This window comes from Garra rufa, chromosome 2 (genome assembly GCF_049309525.1).
Source record: "Garra rufa chromosome 2, GarRuf1.0, whole genome shotgun sequence".
NCBI classification, from domain to species: Eukaryota; Metazoa; Chordata; class Actinopteri; order Cypriniformes; family Cyprinidae; genus Garra; species Garra rufa.
Window position 1 is genome coordinate 4246307 of NC_133362.1, and position 20541 is coordinate 4266847.

Consider the following 20541-nt stretch of genomic DNA (forward strand, 5'->3'; position numbering starts at 1 on the left):
AAGCAAAATTTATTATTATCTTCATGCCTTTTAGTCGCGTTTATTAAGGGTGTAGGTTTGACACTAGCAAAAGTGTTATTGCTAGGTACAATTGAGTAGTGTGTGTATAGTGGTAGGGACATGTCATAGCGTCTCTACTAAATTCTAAACCCTTGAAAATCATAACAAGCGATGTCTGAAACTGCAGTTCTGTCCTTAAATATGAAGAGATCAAACAACAGATTCATGAGTTCATCCAAATTTCAGGTCCCGCTTCTGAATCAAATGACTCCCAAACTGAATCAAATGACTCGCGAACTGAATCAAACGACTCGCGAACCTCTACCGAGGTCCTGAACTGAATCAAATAACTGGCGAACCCCCACCGAGATCCTGAACTGAATCAAATGACTCGCGAACCCCACCGAGATCCTGAACTGAATCAAATGACTTGCGAACCCCCACCCAGGTCCTGAACTGAATCAAATAACTGGCGAACCCCCACCCAGGTCCTGAACTGAATCAAATGACTCGCGAACCCCACCGAGATCCTGAACTGAATCAAATAACTGGCGAACCCCCACCCAGGTCCTGAACTGAATCAAATGACTTGCGAACCCCACCGAGATCCTGAACTGAATCAAATGACTCGCGAACCCCACCGAGGTCCCGAACTGAATCAAATAACTGGCGAACCCCCACCGAGATCCTGAACTGAATCAAATGACTCGCGAACCCCCACCGAGATCCTGAACTGAATCAAATAACTGGCGAACCCCCACCCAGGTCCTGAACTGAATCAAATGACTCGCGAACCCCACCGAGGTCCCGAACTGAATCAAATAACTGGCGAACCCCCACCGAGATCCTGAACTGAATCAAATGACTCGCGAACCCCCACCGAGATCCTGAACTGAATCAAATAACTGGCGAACCCCCACCCAGGTCCTGAACTGAATCAAATGACTCGCGAACCCCACCGAGATCCTGAACTGAATCAAATAACTGGCGAACCCCCACCCAGGTCCTGAACTGAATCAAATAACTGGCGAACCCCCACCGAGATCCTGAACTGAATCAAATGACTCGCGAACCCCCACCGAGGTCCCGAACTGAATCAAATAACTGGCGAACCCCCACCGAGATCCTGAACTGAATCAAATGACTCGCGAACCCCCACCGAGATCCTGAACTGAATCAAATAACTGGCGAACCCCCACCGAGATCCTGAACTGAATCAAATGACTCGCGAACCCCCACCGAGATCCTGAACTGAATCAAATAACTGGCGAACCCCCACCCAGGTCCTGAACTGAATCAAATGACTCGCGAACCCCCACCGAGATCCTGAACTGAATCAAATGACTCGCGAACCCCCACCGAGGTCCCGAACTGAATCAAATAACTGGCGAACTGAATCAAATGACTCGCGAACCCCACCGAGGTCCGGAACTGAATCAAATGACTCGCGAACTGAATCAAATGACTCGCGAACTGAATCAAACGACTCGCGAACCTCTACCGAGGTCCCGAACTGAATCAAATGACTCGCGAACTGAATCAAATAACTCGCAAACCCCCATCGAGGTCCAGAACTGAATCAAATGACTCGCGAACCCCCATCGAGGTCCCGAACTGAATCAAATGACTCGCGAACCCCCACCGAGGTCCTGAACTGAATCAAATGACTCGCGAACCCCCACCGAGGTCCTGAACTGAATCAAATGACTGGCGAACCCCACCGAGGTCCTGAACTGAATCAAATGACTCGCGAACTGAATCAAATGACTCGCGAACTGAATCAAACGACTCGCGAATCTCTACCGAGGTCCCGAACTGAATCAAATGACTCGCGAACTGAATCAAATAACTCGCAAACCCCCATCGAGGTCCAGAACTGAATCAAATGACTCGCGAACTGAATCAAATAACTCGCGAACCCCCACCGAGGTCCTGAACTGAATCAAATGACTCGCGAACTGAATCAAATGACTCGCGAACTGAATCATATGACTCCCGAACTGAATCAAATAACTCGCGAACCCCCACCGAGGTCCTGAACTGAATCAAATGACTCGCGAACTGAATCAAATGACTCCCGAACTGAATCAAATAACTCACGAAGCCCCACCAAGGTCCCAAACTGAATCAAATTACTCGCGAACTGAATCAAATTAATTCATTATATTTGAAATAGTTTGAGCTGCAGTTCAGTTGCTGACAGTTCAATAGGAAATCAGTTGAAATCATCCAGCCATCTCATACCATTCAAGTCAATCTTTTTGTATTAGTCTATTGTCTATTGTATTAGTCATTTCTTCCAGCTTTGTTGCTGTTTGGACGTTCTTGCTTACTGCTGCGTGCTTTGCTCCATGTTTATGTACTTTTCTTAGATTTTTCTAAGATTTTAAGTTCAGCAGATCAGCACAGTGTCAGACAACACATTTTTGTGTGATGAACACAAAACAGCAGAACAAACTGGATTCTGCGCCGCAGCAGTTCAGTCTGTGTCCTCTGCTGTTATTCACATGCACTCATCTCATACTACTGTAAACCAATATAAACAGTATTGCCTCTTGCCATATAGTTTATAAAAATACAGCGATATACAAGCTCAATATACCGCCCAGCCCTGGTGGGTAGATTGTGTTGATCATTATGGAAATGATCTGCATGTTCATGTTCAGTCGATCCGCAGAACTAAACACTCCCGTCAGCGCTTGTATAGGATGGGAAACCTGTTTAGTAAATCTGGTCCTTGAATATCTGAAGTCGCCAGAATCCCTGTTTAACGGCGCTGGAGCGAATGCCGGAGCTCAGGGCCGTGAGTTTGTTTGTGTGTCTGCTCTTAAACTCTTGAAGTGCTCCAGTTAAGCTGGATTATCTGCCGTACGGAGACTAATGTTTGAGAGGAGAGTGCAACACTTTTGCTCATTTATTTGTATTTCCCTGTGGGATCAGAGCAGGATTTCCTCCAGGAGTCATGATTTCCTGTGTCAGACGGCATTAGCGCTCTCAACTCACTCCTGCCAAAACAATCAGCAAATAAGACTTTATTCTTCAGTTTAGTTATGTCATGATGGGTTTCTGAAACAGACAGTATCTGTGCTTCTATCCACATATTTTGGTGTGCATGTTGAGATATTGCATAAAAATCACTGCCTAGAAATATCAAGATGTATGTAAAATCATAAAAGGGACCTAAAAAACGTGTTTAACCCCCATCTCACCTGTTTTAAATATTGTTGACGTTTGCACTAGAAAACAAGACAAAAATAGTGAAGAATATCACTTTAATGTAGTCTGAAGGTACAGTAAATGTTATTTCTATATTCTTGAGAAGTTTTTTATTATTAAAATGTAATTGAGATTTGTCTGAAGTATTTTTAATCTTTGAAGTGCTTCTTAGACATTCACATTTAGAGACCATATTGACGTATTGTGTTCTCTTTGATTTTTTTTTCTTTATATTTTCTTTAATTGGTCCTAAAAATGTCCTAAAATGTCTTACGTTTACCTTCATAAAACACAAGTTTCCAAGACAGTAACAATTTTGTTCTCATTTCTGATAGAAATGTGACCCTAGATCACAAAACCACTCTTAAGGAGCCAAAAATACATTGTATGGGTCAAAATGATACATTTTTCTCTCATGTCAAAAATCATTAGTGTATTAAAACCCCTGAACTGTCACTGTCCCCTCTGTGGGACGCCGGAGTTCACTTCACCATTTTACAAATAAATCCTAATCTAATCATAACAAACGATTTATTTTTGGAAAGGTCTAAGGCTCCTAAACAGATATTTAACATTTTTTTGGTGTTACAAATTATGTAGGAAAAATAATAGATTAATTTATGACATGAGTGCACCTCAAATATCTACTTCATAACAGGAGTTCTGACCACAAACAGACTTACTTGTTTTCACGCTTTAGAAATCATAAGAAATGATATATTGGTTGAAAACTTAAAATCTCAAAATTCTTCCTTTGAAAACCATTTTAAAATCAGACATCGCATTAACATGGAAAATGTACATCAAAATCATATTTCAAAATGTTTTTTGTAGTTTGAAGTTTGAATTCTTTATTTTTAGGGGTTAAGATCATGTTCCATGAAGATATTTTGTAAATTTTCTACCGTAAATCTATCAAAACTTAAGCTAATTTGTGATTAGTAATATGCTTTGCTAAGAACTTCATTTGGACAAGTTTAAAGGCGATTTTTTTCAATATTTTGTGTTTTTTTGTACCCTCAGATTCCAGATTTTTTAATTGTTTTATCTTGGCCAAATATTGTCCTATCCTAACAAACCATACATCGATGAAAAGCTTCTTTATTCATCTTCTCATGATGTATAAATCTCAGTTTCAAAAATGGACCCTTGTGACTGGTTTTGTGATCCAGGGTCACAAATGTGATAAATAAGTTGATATGATGAGTTCATAATGAAAACGAAGGAGATGTTTCAGTGGGTGATGAATTTGTGTGAGATCAGCGAGTGTTGTTTGCTATCGCTGAATCTTTTGAAGAGTGTGTCCCTGCGTGGGGTCAGAAACCGCCGACCTCTGACCTCAGCGCAGATTCATTCATTCACGCCTCTCATCCGTTAGCCGGCGGCGTTTCATGTAGCCGACCACGAAATCGCAGGAATTGAGCGCGTGGCAGCGTTTAGATGCAGACGAATGGCAGGCGTTGGGCTCGGTGGCGTGTGGGAGGAGGAAGATGAACGACGTCTTCTTCTTCAGGCCTTGCGTTTGTTCACTTGTTTTTAAAACTGAGAGCCTCTTTGAGGAGTGTGTGTTTCTTCTGCTTGTTCAGGTCTGATTTCCACACACACACACACACACACACACACACACACACACACACACACACACACACACACACAGTTTGCATGTTAATGATTAACACAGAGCCCATCAGTGATGAAGATGTGAAGCGTCGCAGCTCTAATGGCTGACCTCTGGAGCGACGGCGAGGTCACACGCGCTACAGGTTTCTATCTGAGGGAAGAGACGAACGCATCATGAATCAGACGGCAGACACCTCGCTTGTGTTTTCTTCAGTCGCAGGAAACGGCCGTCAGATTTATAGCGTGCTGATGCTGAGCAGACGCCTCCACTGATATTCCTGCTGCCTTTATGATATTTACTTAAACAGAAGGAATTTGTTGAGCGTAAATTTACGGCTTTAGTGAAGCACAATAAAGTTCTCGACGCTCCGGCTGTGTTCAGAGGCTCAGAGGTGTCCGGGAAAGCCGGCGGCGCGATCGTCATTACGCAAACGTGCGATGCTCATCGTCAGGCGTCGGTGTCGGCGCTGGTTCTCGCGCTGCGGGAGAGACTCGAACACCGGCCCTCAGAGCTCTGGACCCGTCTGCTTCAGCTTCACTAGGACTGTGTCTGTGTTAGAGTCAGACAAATGATCCGCACATCACACAAACTCACGCTGGTTTCTACAGGGTTTGGAACAGTTTGGAATTCAAGTGTGGGAACAAAGTAAACAGAGTATGGAAAAGTGTTTGTTTCACGAATTTTGCACCTATTTAGTTTATAATAGAAAATAAAAAATATATGTATTGTACAAGAGGTTAAAGTCAGAATACGACTGAATGAATTTAAGGTGCACTTTTTTCAGGTTGTAAGCATTTTGGATTTCTTCTTAAAATATTTTTAGCACGATATTACATAGCCTCAAGGACCTTTGCTTTGACTTTTATGTTTTTAAAAACCATTAAATGTAGCGTTAAAGTATGCATTAAAAAGACCTAAGGCCTTGATATATAGCATACTGCCCTAATAAAAACACTCTTTTACAGTACCTGTCTTTTTTATAAACCCATGAACTTGCCATTTTATGCTGTTTCGTGTCATGGTTTGTGTGTCGCCACAGAGGATGTGTATTGGACATTAGGCCTTGATGTTAGACGTATTACTTTAGAAAAGCCAAATTCTGAGCAGTAGATCTCTGGTCATTCATGTGCATTTATGCTCTTGTTTAATTCATAGTAAGATGGAAGTGATGCACAAAGGAAATAGGTTTTATAAAACTAGAGATTGTAAGAATGCAAACAACTACCATACGCATGTGAATAGTTTCACTAGGGCTCAAAAAAGTTTCTTGTGTGCATGTAAAGGTGTGTTTATTTATTGATTCATTTAGGAGGCTCTGTATGTTGTCACTTTGAGAAAATCAATGAAAAAAAAAAAACTAAGAAAATACAAATATTTACAGATGATTGTTTTATATACCAAATATAAAGCTGAAAAATGCTCTATGAACCATTTATGTTAAATATGTTCTCAAAACCGATTTAGAGGTTTGGAAAAGTCTGGAATCTTAAAATGGAAAATGTTTAGGAACCCTGCATCAGGTGCTTTCAGACACTTCATGATTCTCTTTCACTGTCCAATACGACAAAACAGAAGTCTATTGAGCACAACTCATGTTTAACAAAACTTCAGTCATCATTATGAGATCTAAAGATCATTTCTACATCAATTCAGTGATTGAAGTTTTGAAAACATCCCGAAATACTCAGAATCCACCTGCCTTCTCAAGCCTTTCAGCTGTAAGTCAGTCAAAGCGTGTCCTGATTCATCATCATAGAAGTCTGTTTGCGTGTGCTGTAATCAGTGTGTGATTTGTGTGTTTTGGGAGAGTTTTATGTTCGTCACATTATAGTGTAGTGTTGATAGTGAAAGCTGTGTGTGTGTGTGTGTGTGTGTGTGTGTTAGTGGCCACTTACAGCAGAATAAACAGGCCTGCTGAGCCGAAGAGAGGCGTGAAATCCGGCCACTGCTCTGATTTATGAGCTGCAGGAGACCCCCATCTCACCTGACGAAACCCGACTCTCACTCACTCACAGTTTATGTAGTGGTTTATTAACCGCTAAAATCATTGAATGACTTATCAGTCACATGACCTTTAATGACTTCACTTCATTAGGACAATCACAGCAGTGATTACAGGCCTTTAGCAATGATGGTCCCGCTGTGGTGAGGACTGGATACAGTTCATCTAAAATGATCAATCATTTACTCCTGACTTTCTTCTGTACAGGAAGATGTTTTGAGAAATGCTTTGATGTTTTTTTTTGTTCATCTAATGGAAGTCCAACTATGTTTGAACTTTTTACAGAAGAATGAAAACATGATCATTGATCAACACGAGGAGAGTAAATGATGACAGAATGATTCATTCAGTCATTTCCGAGTCCAGACTCATCTGAGGGCTTTTTTTAATCAGTAGATGCTGATACCAGAAAAATTCAGTTTAATCGGAAAAAAAAAGTATTTTAAGTGTCCTAAAACCATACATTGCTGCTCAAAGGTTTGGGATCAGTTTTCTTTAAAAAGTCTCTTATGCTCATCAAAGTTCCATTTGTTTGATGAAAAAAATACAGAAAAGATAATACTTTGAAATATTATTGCAATTCAAAATATATATATTTTTTATTTTAATATACTTTCAAATATAATTTACTTTTGTGATGCAAAGCTGAATTTTCAGCACCATTACTCCAGTCTTCAGTGTCACATGATCCTTCAGAAATCATTCTAATATGCTGATTTATTACTTTTATTATCAATGTTGGAAACGGTTTTGCGGCTTAATTTTTTTTAGTGGTGGGCATAGATTAATTTTTTTTAAATCTAGATTAATCTCACTGTAATCTTGAAATTATTAATCTAGATTAAAATGGCTAATTCTTTATCTTTATTTCGGGATTATCAAAGTAGATTATAACTCACGTGCCCCAGTAAAAATGGTCTAGCAACACCCCTGTCCTGAACCAAACCCGGCGGCTTCATAGCTGTGTCCATGTTAGCGCGTCTGGTTTGATGTGGTCATTTCACAGTAGACATACACACAGGTTGAAGACTCGTTCTCGCCCCCTACAGTGTAATTCGGCTAGGTATACATCCGCGCTAAACTATCAAGGTGAAAGTCATCATAGCTTGCGTAGTTTAGACCCAGCTCCCAACCCAACTTTGAGAATAGATTAACGGCGATATTTTTTTTTATCGCCCGATAAGAGTCTCACGTTAACGCCGATAACGGCCCACCACTAATTTTTTTGGAACCTAGTTTTTTCAGGATTCTTTGATGAATAAAAAGTTAAAAAGAACAGCATTTATTCAAAATAGAAATCGTTTCTAACAATGTAAGTCTTTACTATCACTTTCTATCAATTTAACACATCCTTGCTGAATAAAAGTATTTGTTTCTTTCTAAGAGAGAAAATACTGACCGCAAAGATAAGGTGTTTAAATAAATGCTGTTCTTAAATGTTTTATTCATCAAAGACTTCTCAAAAAAGTATCACAGGTTACAAAAAAAAATTAAGCAGCACAGCTGTTTCCAACATTGATAATAAAAGTAATAAATCAGCATATTAGAATGATTTCTGTAGGATCATGTGACACTGAAGACTGCAGTAATGATGCTGAAAATTCAGCTTTGTATCACAGGAATAAAGTTTTTTTGGGGGGATTTTAATCAAATAAACACAGCCTTGATGAGCAGAAAAGTCTCCTTTAAAAAGCATTAAAATCTTACTAATTCCGAACTTTTGTAGGTGATCCACAAAACCAGTCATATACATTTATGGATCATCTGAATAAAGAAGCTTTCCATTGATGTGTGGTTTGTTAGGATCTGAGAATATTTAGCTGAGATACAACTATTTGAAAATCTGGAATCTGAGGGTGCAAAAAATAAAAAATAAAAATACTGGGAAAAACTACCTTTAAAGTTGTCCAAATGAAGTTCTTAGCAATGCATATTACTAATCAAAAATTAAGTTTTGATATATTTACGGTAAGAAATTTACAAAATATCTTCATGGAACATGATCTTAATATCCTAATGATTTTTGGCATGAAAGAAAAATCTATAATTGTGACCCATACAGTGTATTGTTGTGTGTTGCTGCAAGCCTGGTTTCCTCTGTTATTGATCTGATTGGTGTGTGTGTGAAGGGCTGATGTGTGATGCGGTCGGTCACATGATCGTGGGTCAGCTGATGTCATTGTGGATGTCGGTCTGGGGGCGTGTTGGCCGGCTCGTCGCTGCGCCGCTAGTCCAGAGATTTGGGACGGGCGGCGGATGTAAACAGGAGCGTGACAGATTGGCATGCTGGGATAGCGCGTGGGACGACAGCTTGTATTGGTGATGAGCCGCCTCTGTTCTGTTTGTTTGTTTTGGTTGAGTGTGTTTGAGGGTTTATTTCAGCGTCGTTCGTCTCACAGCGGCGTGCTGCGTTTGTGGCTTTCTTATTGTAATTTCCAGTCGTGATGTCACTTCCTCTGAGTGATGGTTTAAGACGCATCTGCAGGTGAAACGACTCTGTGCTCAAAGATGCGGTGAAGATGAAAGTAGCCGTAATAATAGAACCCAGTCAGAAATCATTTCCTCTGAACACAGCTCTTCTGGTCTCTCAACTCTGATTGGTCACTCAGAGCTCCGCTCAACCAGAGTTGTGACGTCATCAACAGGAAGTCAGTCCTACAGTAAAAATGTATCAGATTGAAGGGTGAGTCACATCCTTGATTCATCTTTTCATTCAGAAGTGGATATTTTTTACGTAACAGAATCATGATTGAGTTTCCCATCAGCCTCCTGCATCCCTGAACAACCTGATGTCCAATTACTGTGTGTGTGTCATATATTACTGTAATGTGTGTGTGTGTGTGTGTGTGTGTGTGTGTGTGTGTGTGTGTGTGTGTGTGAGTCACTATTCTGTGTGTGTATTCACACACACACACACACACACACACACACACACACGCACACGCGTTACACTAATATATGACCGTGGACCACAAAACCAGGAATAAGGGTCCGTTTTTTTTAAATTGAGTTTTATACATCATGAATAAACCTAACCCTAACTGATGTATGGTTTGTTAGGACAATATTTGGCTGAGATACAACTATTTGAAAATCTGGAATCTGAGGGTGCAAAAAAATCTAAATATTAAGAATTTTATGAAGTTTTTAGCAATGCATATTACTAATCAAAAATTATATTTTGATATATTTACAGTAGAAAATTTACTAAATATTTTCATGGAACATGATCTTAATATCCTAATTATTTTTGCCATTAAAGAAAAATTGATCATTTTGACCCATACAATGTATTGTTGGCTATTGCTACAAATATAGACCAATTATAGGTTTGTAAACATTAGGAATGCACGCGCATCATGTTTGCAGAAAACCCGGAAGAGATAGGCTTCACGGCTAGAGAATTACACGAATACAGTACAAAATAGTTAGATTTAAAAAGATTATAGATTATATTGATTAGACGTCATTTTCTAAATGTTCTCTGCATTTTACAAGAGCTTGTCACCCAGTGATAAACACTGTTATTCAACTAAACTGGGGTTAGATAGTCTTACAGATCCGAAACAGGGATGAGGTTTTTGTGGTCGGAGCCTGTCTGGTGGCAGAAAACTATGGTTTTCAAGTAGCAGTCTATGGAATAAAAGAATAAAAAAAAGGTATCTTTGATTTTATATTTCAAAATTCTGACTTTATTCTCGCAATTCCGACATTATCTTACAATTCTATTTTTTTTTAAACTTATTTCATGGATTTTACCCGTTTACTTCCATTTGTTACCAGTGTTGTTCTGCAACCACTGTGTGCGCCGCTGCTCTGAAAGTCTGCTCTGAATCGGTCTGAACCTGTGCTACTTAAGAGTTTTGTGGTCCAGGGTCACATATTGGTTGAAGTTGTTCAAAGCAGTGAATGTTATTGGAGAAACTGGTGTCATCAGACAGAGCTAGGGAGCGTGTGTGTGTGTGTGTGTGTGTGTGTGTGTGTGTGTGTGTGTGTGTGTGTGTGTGTGTGTGTGTGTGTGTGTGTGTGTGTGTGTGTGTGTGTGTGTGTGTGTGTGTGTGTGTGTGCCTCCTGCAGTGTGTGTTTGTAGACAGCTCTAGTCAGTCTAGTCAGAGTTTCAGCTTAAATCGTCGCTGGCTAGACGAAACGCACTTAAGATGATCAGCAGACGCTCTCACGCATCTCAGCATCATGTGACAGACATTCTGTCGATTCTGAGCCGTCCGTCACGTTCGGATCGTCTTCACTGCTCCCCTGTGAGTCTCTGAAGTGTGTTCTGTGTTGATGATATGATGCTGTTATGATTCTCCATGATGAATGAGAGACTGATGTTTGTCCGTCGGTCGGCCGCATCACGCTTAACCCACGTCTCACTCCTGCTCTGACTGTTTGATGCTGCTTCAGGAATAAAAAAAATATTTCTGTAGAATACAATACAGATTGTTTTAAAGCAGCTTCACGGGAAATAAACATGATCAAATATGAGACAAATTCAATTCAGCTGAAACGCTGCTATGAAGTAGTTCTCATTTGTGACCCTGGAGCAGAAAACCTCCAGTAGCACAGGTGTATTTGTGGAAATAGCCTACAATACATTATCGATTTTTCTTTTATGCCAAAATCGTTAGGATATTAAGATCATGTTCCATAAAGATATTTTGTAAATTTCTTGCTGTAAATATATCAAAACTTAAAACTTTTAAAAATTTAGAAATTTTTTTTGTTAGTAACATGCATTGCTAAGAACTTGATTTGGACAACTTTAAAGGTGATTTTCTCAATATTTAGATTTTTTGCACCCTCAGATTCCAGATTTTCAAATATCCCTGCCAAATATTGTCCTATCCTAACAAATACATCAATGCAAAGCTTATTTATTCAGCTTTCATGTGATGTAATAATCTCAGTTTCATAAATTGACCCTTATGATAGTGTCAGTGCAGGCATATCAATATTATCACTGAATATTAAGTGTTTTAAACCTCAACTAATCAAACCAAATGTGATGATGGCAAGGAACCCAAACACCATCAGGTGACAGAATTGGAGAAGAAACCTTGGTAGAATCTGTATTTGAACGTTTCTGTTCCTGCATTTCTCTGTATTATTACTGTTCCGAAACCGCTTTGAGCAGAAAAATACCAGTTATTAACTTCAGTTTTTTTTTTGCCTATAATAATAATAACAACAGGTACAGTGTTTTCTTTAGTCAAAAAAAAAAAAAAAGAAAAAAATACACGAAGAGAGTCTTGCTCTGGCAGCCTATGTGGCGCTGCTTCAATCATAGGACCCTATATAAACAGTGTTAATACGGCTCTTATCAAAATGCTTTCTTAATGTACCAGTACTAGTAAAATGTGCAATCGTACCATTTTTCTTTAAGCAGATACCTTTTTATTAGCTGTATGTTGTGCAACACTACTCTCTTCTAGTCTCAAACACACGATACTCGATGAACGATGCTCCGTGGATTTGTCAGAATATCGTTTCTCATGTGGGTCGGTTAAGAGCGTAACCCAGTCCGTCCGTCCAAAACTCACTTTCTGCGTTTTGTACAAAAGCCAGTCGCCTCAGTAGGCCCCAAACATCCGTTGTTTTCCCAGTTCCCTTGTTTACAGGCCAGAGATAAGGGCATTTCTATCCGATAATTTGTGCTGATTTTTGTTTTCACACGGGCCGATATCAGCTGGATTGGGCTCTGTTTCTGCCGCGTCTATATTTAAACCCAGACTCCGTCAGCCTCATTATCCTGCGCTGAGCGTCTCTCAGACGTTATTAACCGCTGCTTAAACCCTGCTCTCTGATAGTCCACCTGAGACTGAGATCCAGATTACAGATAGACTGGATCTCCTGATCTCTAGATGCGGACCGCATCCCCCCGGATCACTCTAGGCTCTTATTTGGCCGGCAGTACAATGTTTCCATTGGCTGTTCAGCATTGATGATTTCTACCAACAAGGTATCGTAATGCGTCTGTGCTCCACAGATAAGCCGCTCCACAGGAAGTCATAGCGCACGATGAGTTCCTGACCGTCGGTGAGCTCTCGGCACTCCGGCTCTTAGGGAAAGAGGAAGAGGAAACGCAACGCACATTAGTTCCCTGTCAGAACCAGGACACGAGAAGTGCATTAATGTGTGTGTGTGTGTGTGTGTGTGTGTGTGTGTGAGAGAGTGAGTGTGAGAGAGTGAGTGTGTGAGAGATCCCTCTGTGAAGGAAGTTTGAAGGTTTCTGTAGAGAAACAGTGTCTCCCTGTCGGAGTGTTCGGACGGGCAAACAAGCAAACGGGGGGCTTTCATTTCTTCATTAGTGACCTTTTAAGAAGGTGAGGCTCAGGCTAATGAGGTGATTGTAGCCAGAGAAGCTTTAGAGGATTCCAGTGACATTCCCAGTGGTGTTGTGTCCAACAGTGAGTGTGTTTTCATAGGGGGAGTGAGTGAGGAGGAGGAGGAACCTCCTGAATGATACTCGGCTGATCGTGTAACACAAATGAGCCGTCAAACACCAGGAAACCTCATAAACTCACAAAACACTTTCACACCGTCGAGCGCTCTGCTCACATCACGTGTCTCACCACTGACCCGTCTATCTGTCTGTGTGTCTGTCTTCTGTTTCTGCTTCTTCAGAGTCGCTCACTGTCTTTATCATCCCGCTGCTGTCAGTCTGTGATCGTTCAGTCATTTCCGCTACTGGAAACCAACAGAACTGAGACTGAATCTGTCCAGTCACATTTATTCATATAGCGCTTTATACGATACAGATTGATTCAAAGCGGAGATAAACAGGAAGATAACAGAATCAGTCATCGTTCCATCACTTGCTCACCAATGGATTCTAAATTACATGAAATCCATCGGAAATTTCAAACAGATTTTGTCGCATAGGTCACACAAGACTGACTCGTGCATTTTTGCGTAAAGGTGAAGACCCTACTCAATGCATGTTTTGCAAGATTCCCCTTTCTGTCAAACATTTTTTATTGGACTGTCCCGCTTTTAATGTTTATAGAACACTCTTTTATGAACTGAACTCACTTTAAGAGTTATGAGTATAGTTTTGCCAGAAAACTTTTTGAATTTTTATCATATGTGACCCTGGAGCACTAAACCCTGGAGTCTTGAGTAGCACAGGTTTATTTGTAGCAATAGCCAACAATACACTGTATGGGTCAAAATGATTGATTTTGTAGTAAATTTTATTGTATTTGTTATGCTTGTATTTTTTAATAGTTTTTCCATAAAAATAGCCTAAGATGCTGACATGGCATTAAGTAAAAATATACTACTACTACCAATGGATCCTCTGGAGTGAATGGGTGCCGTCAGAATGAGAGTCCAAACAGCGGATAAAAACATCACAATAATCCACAATAACCCACTCCAGTCCATCAGTTAACATCTGGAGAAGACAAAAGCTGAAACAAATCCATTATTAAGACGTTTTTAACTCAAATACATTAAAAAACGCTTCCTCTGGTGAAAAAGTGGTCTGAATCAGGAGAGAAATCTGCACAGATCAAGCACTGAAGCAGCTCTAAACAAACATGTGCTGGATTTTGATGTGATTATGAACTGTGTTAGACGTCGCTGTATGAATGACGTTCAGACTGGTTTCACCATTAGGTTTGGTGATTAATGAAGTGCAGTGTAGTCTGGTGTCGTCCTGAAGCCAGTGTTCTGCTCTTCTCTGATGTTCTCGTGTGTCTTTGTGTGTCTGTGGTTTGTATTTGTTTTGTGGCGTGGTGTTGTTCTGGGGTTCATAGGCCACGTTTCATTAACTCTGAGCGCTGCGCCGCCGATGAAGGTAAATAAATAGGAGCGTGCGTACGTTAACGTAACGGCCCGCGGGTCTGATAAAGGTCTGGCCGTAATCCGGGTTGCTGACCTCCCGGTGGGTCGGGGGTGTAATGAGTTCCACAGCTGGGACCCGAACCGCTCTGATTCCCTCTAAACCGCCGACCTGTTTGTTTAGGCAAGATCAGGAACGTAAAATCCCAACCGCGTCCTGCGCTCAGAGCCGATACCGGAGCGTGACGGAGCGGTTCTGGACCCTGATGATGGTGTTCGGTGCAGGTGTGTCAGCAGGAAGCAGATGTTTGTGTGAGATATTCCAGCGTTTCCTGCGGGTCCCGTGTGTGTTTGTCTCTGATAAGGTGTCTGTGAGTTTTACAGCTTCCTCTTTTAGCAATATTGTAACATGAGAAGAAAAGTGTTTTTCTGCTGCTGAAGAGTAGTGGGTTTAAAGCCGACTAGTGTTGACTGGAGAACTTTCACCATTGTGTCCATCAGCAGGAGAACTGAACAAACATCTGCATATTCATCCCACCATCAGAGTTCTGAACCGAAACGTGAGCCTGCACCACGAAACCAGTCTGAAGTGTCACGTCTATATTTGTACCAGCAGCCAACAATACATTATAGGGCACAAAATAATTGATTTTTCTTTTATGCCAAAAATATTAAGATCATGTTCCATGAAGATATTTTGTAAATTTCTTTCTGTAACTATATCAAAACTTGATTTTTGATTAGTAATATGCATTGCTACTAACTTCATTTGGACAACTTTAAAGGCGAATTTCTCTGTATTTTTATTTTTTGCACCCTCGGATTTGCAAATGGTTGTAAATCGACCAAATATTGTCCTATCCTCACAAACCATACATCAATTTATTCGATTAAAGAAAAATGGACCCTTATGACTGTTTTTGTGGTCCAGGGTCACAAATGTATGGGGGTCAAAGACATCAAAAGGAATTTCCAAAAGTGATTTTATGTCCAGAAAGCACATTAAATGTAAGTAAAGTGTCTACTTTTAAGGTTTCAAAGTTTTTGGAGAATAAAATGTTAAAATTTGGTTGCAATAGTGTTAGATTGTCATTCAGTGGAACACAATATTTATGTCAAAATTCAAACAACATGTTTATTCTGACTTGTACATACTAATATATATAAAAGAATAAGGGAGCATATTACATTTTATTGTGTTTTAAGTAAAACAATTCTTACTGACAAATGGGCAAAACCTAGGATAGTCGTGATTTAAAAAATTTAACTAATTAATATTTGGGGTGAAGGTAATTGATCTTTTAATGTCATAAATTGATTTTTGTTGGAAAATATGCCTGACAAGATTGAGACTGAATGACATTTTAGTGAGTATCTTCTGTAAATTAGGGAAAAATGTATGATAATTTATTTTTTGCTCAGAAAAACAAAAATAAAAAAGGCGATAAAATTAAACCGAAAACTTTTTAATATTTTTTTTTTTTTTGGAAAAACAACAATTTAAAGCAGTATTACACTTCTTGTTTTTATGCTTAAAACCTTTTTTCATCTTTTTCGACTTGTCGTGATTTTTTTTTTAAATTGTTGTGATTTCCAGGTCTGGATAATGACAATGTGATGATATATGATATAGTTTTATTGTCAGAAAAAGACACAATCTCGTAAACAAAATACAAAAAAATCACAATAGACACTACTACCTTATACATTTAATTAGATGGTAAAAGTACAAATGTATTACGTAGCGCAATTCAGGTCAGAAACTATATTATTAGCCAGCCTTAAGTAGGCATGGGCCGGTATAAGATTCTGACCGTATGATAACCTTGGATAAAAATATCACGGTTTCACGGTATTGTAATTACTGCTCTACAATGTTATATTTAAATGTCTGGGTAAAAAAAACTATTTTATTTTTTTTAACTGAACACAGTATATTTTATTTTAGGAAACATATAGAACATTTCGTAACATGGAACATCAGGCAAAATAATTAAAATCAAAAATTGAATCTTCTTAATTAAATTTAATTTCAGTCACTTGTGTGAGCCTAAGCCTGCAGCTCAACAATAATCAACAAAATAACATTTTCAAAAACAAATCCTTCTTAATAGAAAAAATGCAATCGCTAATCAAAGCAAAAATATGACCATTAGTGACAGTTCCAAAAATAAACAAACACTCAAAGACACCTGAGAACCAGCGAGTGTTTTTTTTTTTTTTTTTAAATGTTAAAAGTGCACTGTGTAATATTTAAGATGATCTCTAGACAGAGCTGCAATAACTATGTTTTCAGGGATGCATAAAGACCTTAATGAACCATGATGTTTTTATTAACTTACAATTATCAGCTTGCGAAAAAAAAAAAAAAACACTGACACAATGATGAACAAAAAATTTCTATTTGAAGATCTGGAATCTGAGAGGGGCAAAAAAATCTAATTATTGAGAAAATCTCCTTTAAAGTTGTCCAAATGAAGCTCTTAGCAATGCATATAACTAATCACAAATTAAGTTTTGATATATTTACGGTAGAAAATGTTCAAAATATCTTCATGGAACATGATCTTTACTTAATATCCTAATGATTTTTGGCATAAAAGACTAATTTTGACCCATACAACCCGTGCTACTTCAGACTGGTTTTACAAATGTAAAATGTAAATACAAATGTAAAGTGTGGTGTGTGTAAGTGATGCTGAAGTGGAGATTTATGTCTCAGTGTAGGAGAAACAACTCTTGGCCTTTAAAAATCTGTAAAAAATAATTTAGATGAGGGAATAATTGTAAAATTATTCACAAAAATTTTGAGCTTTCCAGTGGAAATTACAACATGAGTGGGTGTTCGTGTGCAGTTTCCATGTCTGATTTTGGTATGTACCATAATTACGATAGCACATGAAGGCAGCATTATATTACTGCTTTCACTTTGATGACACAGAAAATGCACATATCGTAGGAACGCTGTAACTTTTTTTGTTTGCGGTTTTGAAACCGTGACTTTTTCAAACCGCGGTAAACCTTGAAACCAGTTATCATCCCATGCCTATCCTTAAGAGGTTCTTACGAGAAGATACTTCATATAGCTTTTCAAGAAGCTGCCCTGCGATCTCTGATCCATTTTTTATTTGATTCAACAGCTTTGTCTTTAACATAACAGCATGGAAAAAGAAGTCACCTTTATTTATATGGAGGTTGTTGTAAAAGCAGCTTTACTGTGATGCAAAATGAATCCAACATTGTGGTGTAAAGTAGCTGTAGTAAGACAGTATTATCATTATTCAGCTCAACAATAAGCGGCTCTGCTGAGGACAGAGAATGGCAAACGGTTGTTTCCAGACTTCTGCTACTGTTCTCTTTCTGAAAAATAAAGCAGAGAATTTCCAGAAATAAATGAGTGTTTTGATGGCGTTTGATGAAGCAGTGTTCTGGATTCTTGTGTCGATGAGTTTTTTCTTGTGTTTCAGTCCGTGTCCGGAGCAGGGGATGGGCGACGAGTTCAACCTCATGGACCATTCGGACCTGTACATCCTGGACTTCAGTGAGTTTGAGTCTGTCTCTCAGTCTGCTTTATTATCACAATCAATGCTCATAGTTAGTAGCTGTACAGTAAGCATCTCCTTCGTGTCAGGAGCTGCATTACAATAGTTTCATGTGACTCTGGATTGACCCCAACCCTTTACATTTACAGAAACTAAAATAAAAACAGCATGACATGACAGATTAAAAGGAATATAGTTACTTTATTTTTTTTCCAAATTCTGTTTCAAATTTTCCTTTTTTTGTTAGGATAAATACAATTGTATTAATCAAAAAAAGTTTAATTAATTGAAATTCTGAAATGTACGTACGTTTGGCATTATTGCAACAGTTGCATTATTGACACACTACTTTCCTTTTTAATACTGTAAGGCTGCTTAGACACAATCTGTATTGTTAAAGGTGCTATTTAAATAAAGCTGACTTGACTTGACATACAATTTAACAACAGTTTATAAAACTACATATTTAGGACTATATGTAATAGTTTATTTTTCCTAAATTCTGTCTCCTCTGTTTTCATTTTTTTAATGCTGTTATTGAATTTAAAGTAGTTCACTTCCAGAACAAAAATGTACAGATAATGTACTCACCCCTTGTCATCCAAGATGTTCATGTCTTTCTTTCTTCAGTCGTAAAGAAATTATGTTTTTTGAGGAAAACATTTCAGGAGTGTTCTCCATATAGTGGACTTCTATGGTGCCCTGAGTTTGAACTTCCAAAATGCAGCTTAAATGCAGCTTCAAAGAACTCTAAACGATCCCAGCCGAGGAAGAAGAGTCTTATCTAGCAAAATAATCATCCAATTTCTAAAGAAAAATACTATTTATACCCTTTTTTTTAACCTCAAATGCTGGTTTTGTCTAGCTCTGTTCACTCCGGTTCAAGACAGTTAGGGTATGTCGATAAACTCTCATCACATTTTCTCCTCCAACTTCAAAATGGTCCTCCATCGCTGCAGAAGAACCGACCCAGTGTTTACAAAGTGAACGTGCAAAGAAGATCAAACACCCTTTACAAAAAAGGTAAAACAGCGATGGAGGACAATTTTGAAGTTGGAGGAGAAAATGAGATGGGAGTTTTGAGACATACCCTAACTGTCTTGAAGCAGAGTGCACAGAGTATGCATGTGCATCTGCATTTGAGGTTAAAAAGTATATAAATTGTAATTTTTTTTTTAGAAAATATCCAATCGTTTCACTAGATAAGACTCTTCTTCCTCGGCTGGGATCGTTTAGAGTCCTTTGAAGCTGCATTTAAGCTGCATTTTGGAAGTTCAAACTCAGGGCACCATAGAAGTCCACTATATGGAGAACACTCCTGAAATGTTTTCCTCAAAAAACATAATTTCTTCACAGCTGAAGAAAGAAAGACATGAACATCTTGGATGACAAGGAGGCGAGTACATTATCTGTAAATCTTTGTTCTGGAAGTGAACTACTCCTTTAATGTAATGGTTTTATTAAATGTAAGTGATTCATAATCTAAACCTTATCTTAACAATTTTACAGTAATTTGCACATGTACACAGCAGTTCACCGTTTGATCAAGTGCACAGCCCTACTCTTTAGTTATTCATCCAGCATTTGCCAAATTCCATGACATTGGGTGTCCTACAGTGAGTGATATTTGTAGTCATGTATAGTGTAGGGCTGTCAGTGATAGCGGTGGATACGCAGAACCCCGTGGGTGGAGGCCGTCTCTCTCTCTCTCTCTCTCTGAGGCAGACGGACACGGCGAGGTGCATCCGGCACCAAATAAAGGCACTTCCTTTGGCAGCGTGTCCAGAGCGGCTCCACAGGAGCAGGTGAAAAATAGAGCAGGGAAGCATTGCAGACGCGCATCTCTGGCATCGCTCTCAGCTCCTGCGGCCGTCAGGACTCACACGTGAGCGTCAGCGGAAGACCATGTATGGCTCTCCGCTCGCACACCGACGGCCTCACGGCACCCACTGACCGACTGAACCCTTCGTTCAGATCTACAGCAATAGCACATTATCTATAGGCAGAAGTGTGATTAGAATATGTGTGCTAATGTATTACTAAACTCATGCTGATGTGTTACAGGTCCTAATCTGAAGACTTTATGCAAGCTAGCAGTTATTCAGTACAGTCTGGATCAGTCTGGACTCCCTCATGACATCAGGTGAGAGTCAGAACCAGCCCACGCTCAAACACTGACCACAACACTGACATTCAGCCTTCATATATGAATACAGTCCTTAACCTAAACCTAACCTTTACCCAATTACAGCCTGATCCATAAAACAGGCCTTAAATGTCTTCACTCCAATGGTCTAAAACTCAAACCCTAACTCACAAAGATAGGTGTACAAGTGCACACACACACACACACACACATATATACACACACACAC

The 20541-nt window shown here is 39.2% G+C and overlaps 1 protein-coding gene across 2 annotated transcripts in view; it reads left to right on the plus strand.

The window, feature by feature from the left end:
* Positions 1–20346, plus strand: part of klhdc3 (kelch domain containing 3) — a 32438-nt gene extending 12092 nt beyond the window's left edge. For both annotated transcript variants that reach the window (XM_073834792.1, XM_073834793.1), the window contains exons 9-10: positions 18092–18165; positions 20231–20346. In XM_073834792.1, coding sequence (XP_073690893.1) covers positions 18092–18165; positions 20231–20313 — 157 coding nt within the window. In that variant the 3' untranslated portion in view covers positions 20314–20346. The remainder of the gene's footprint in view (positions 1–18091; positions 18166–20230) is intronic.
* The last annotated feature ends 195 nt before the right edge of the window (positions 20347–20541 follow it).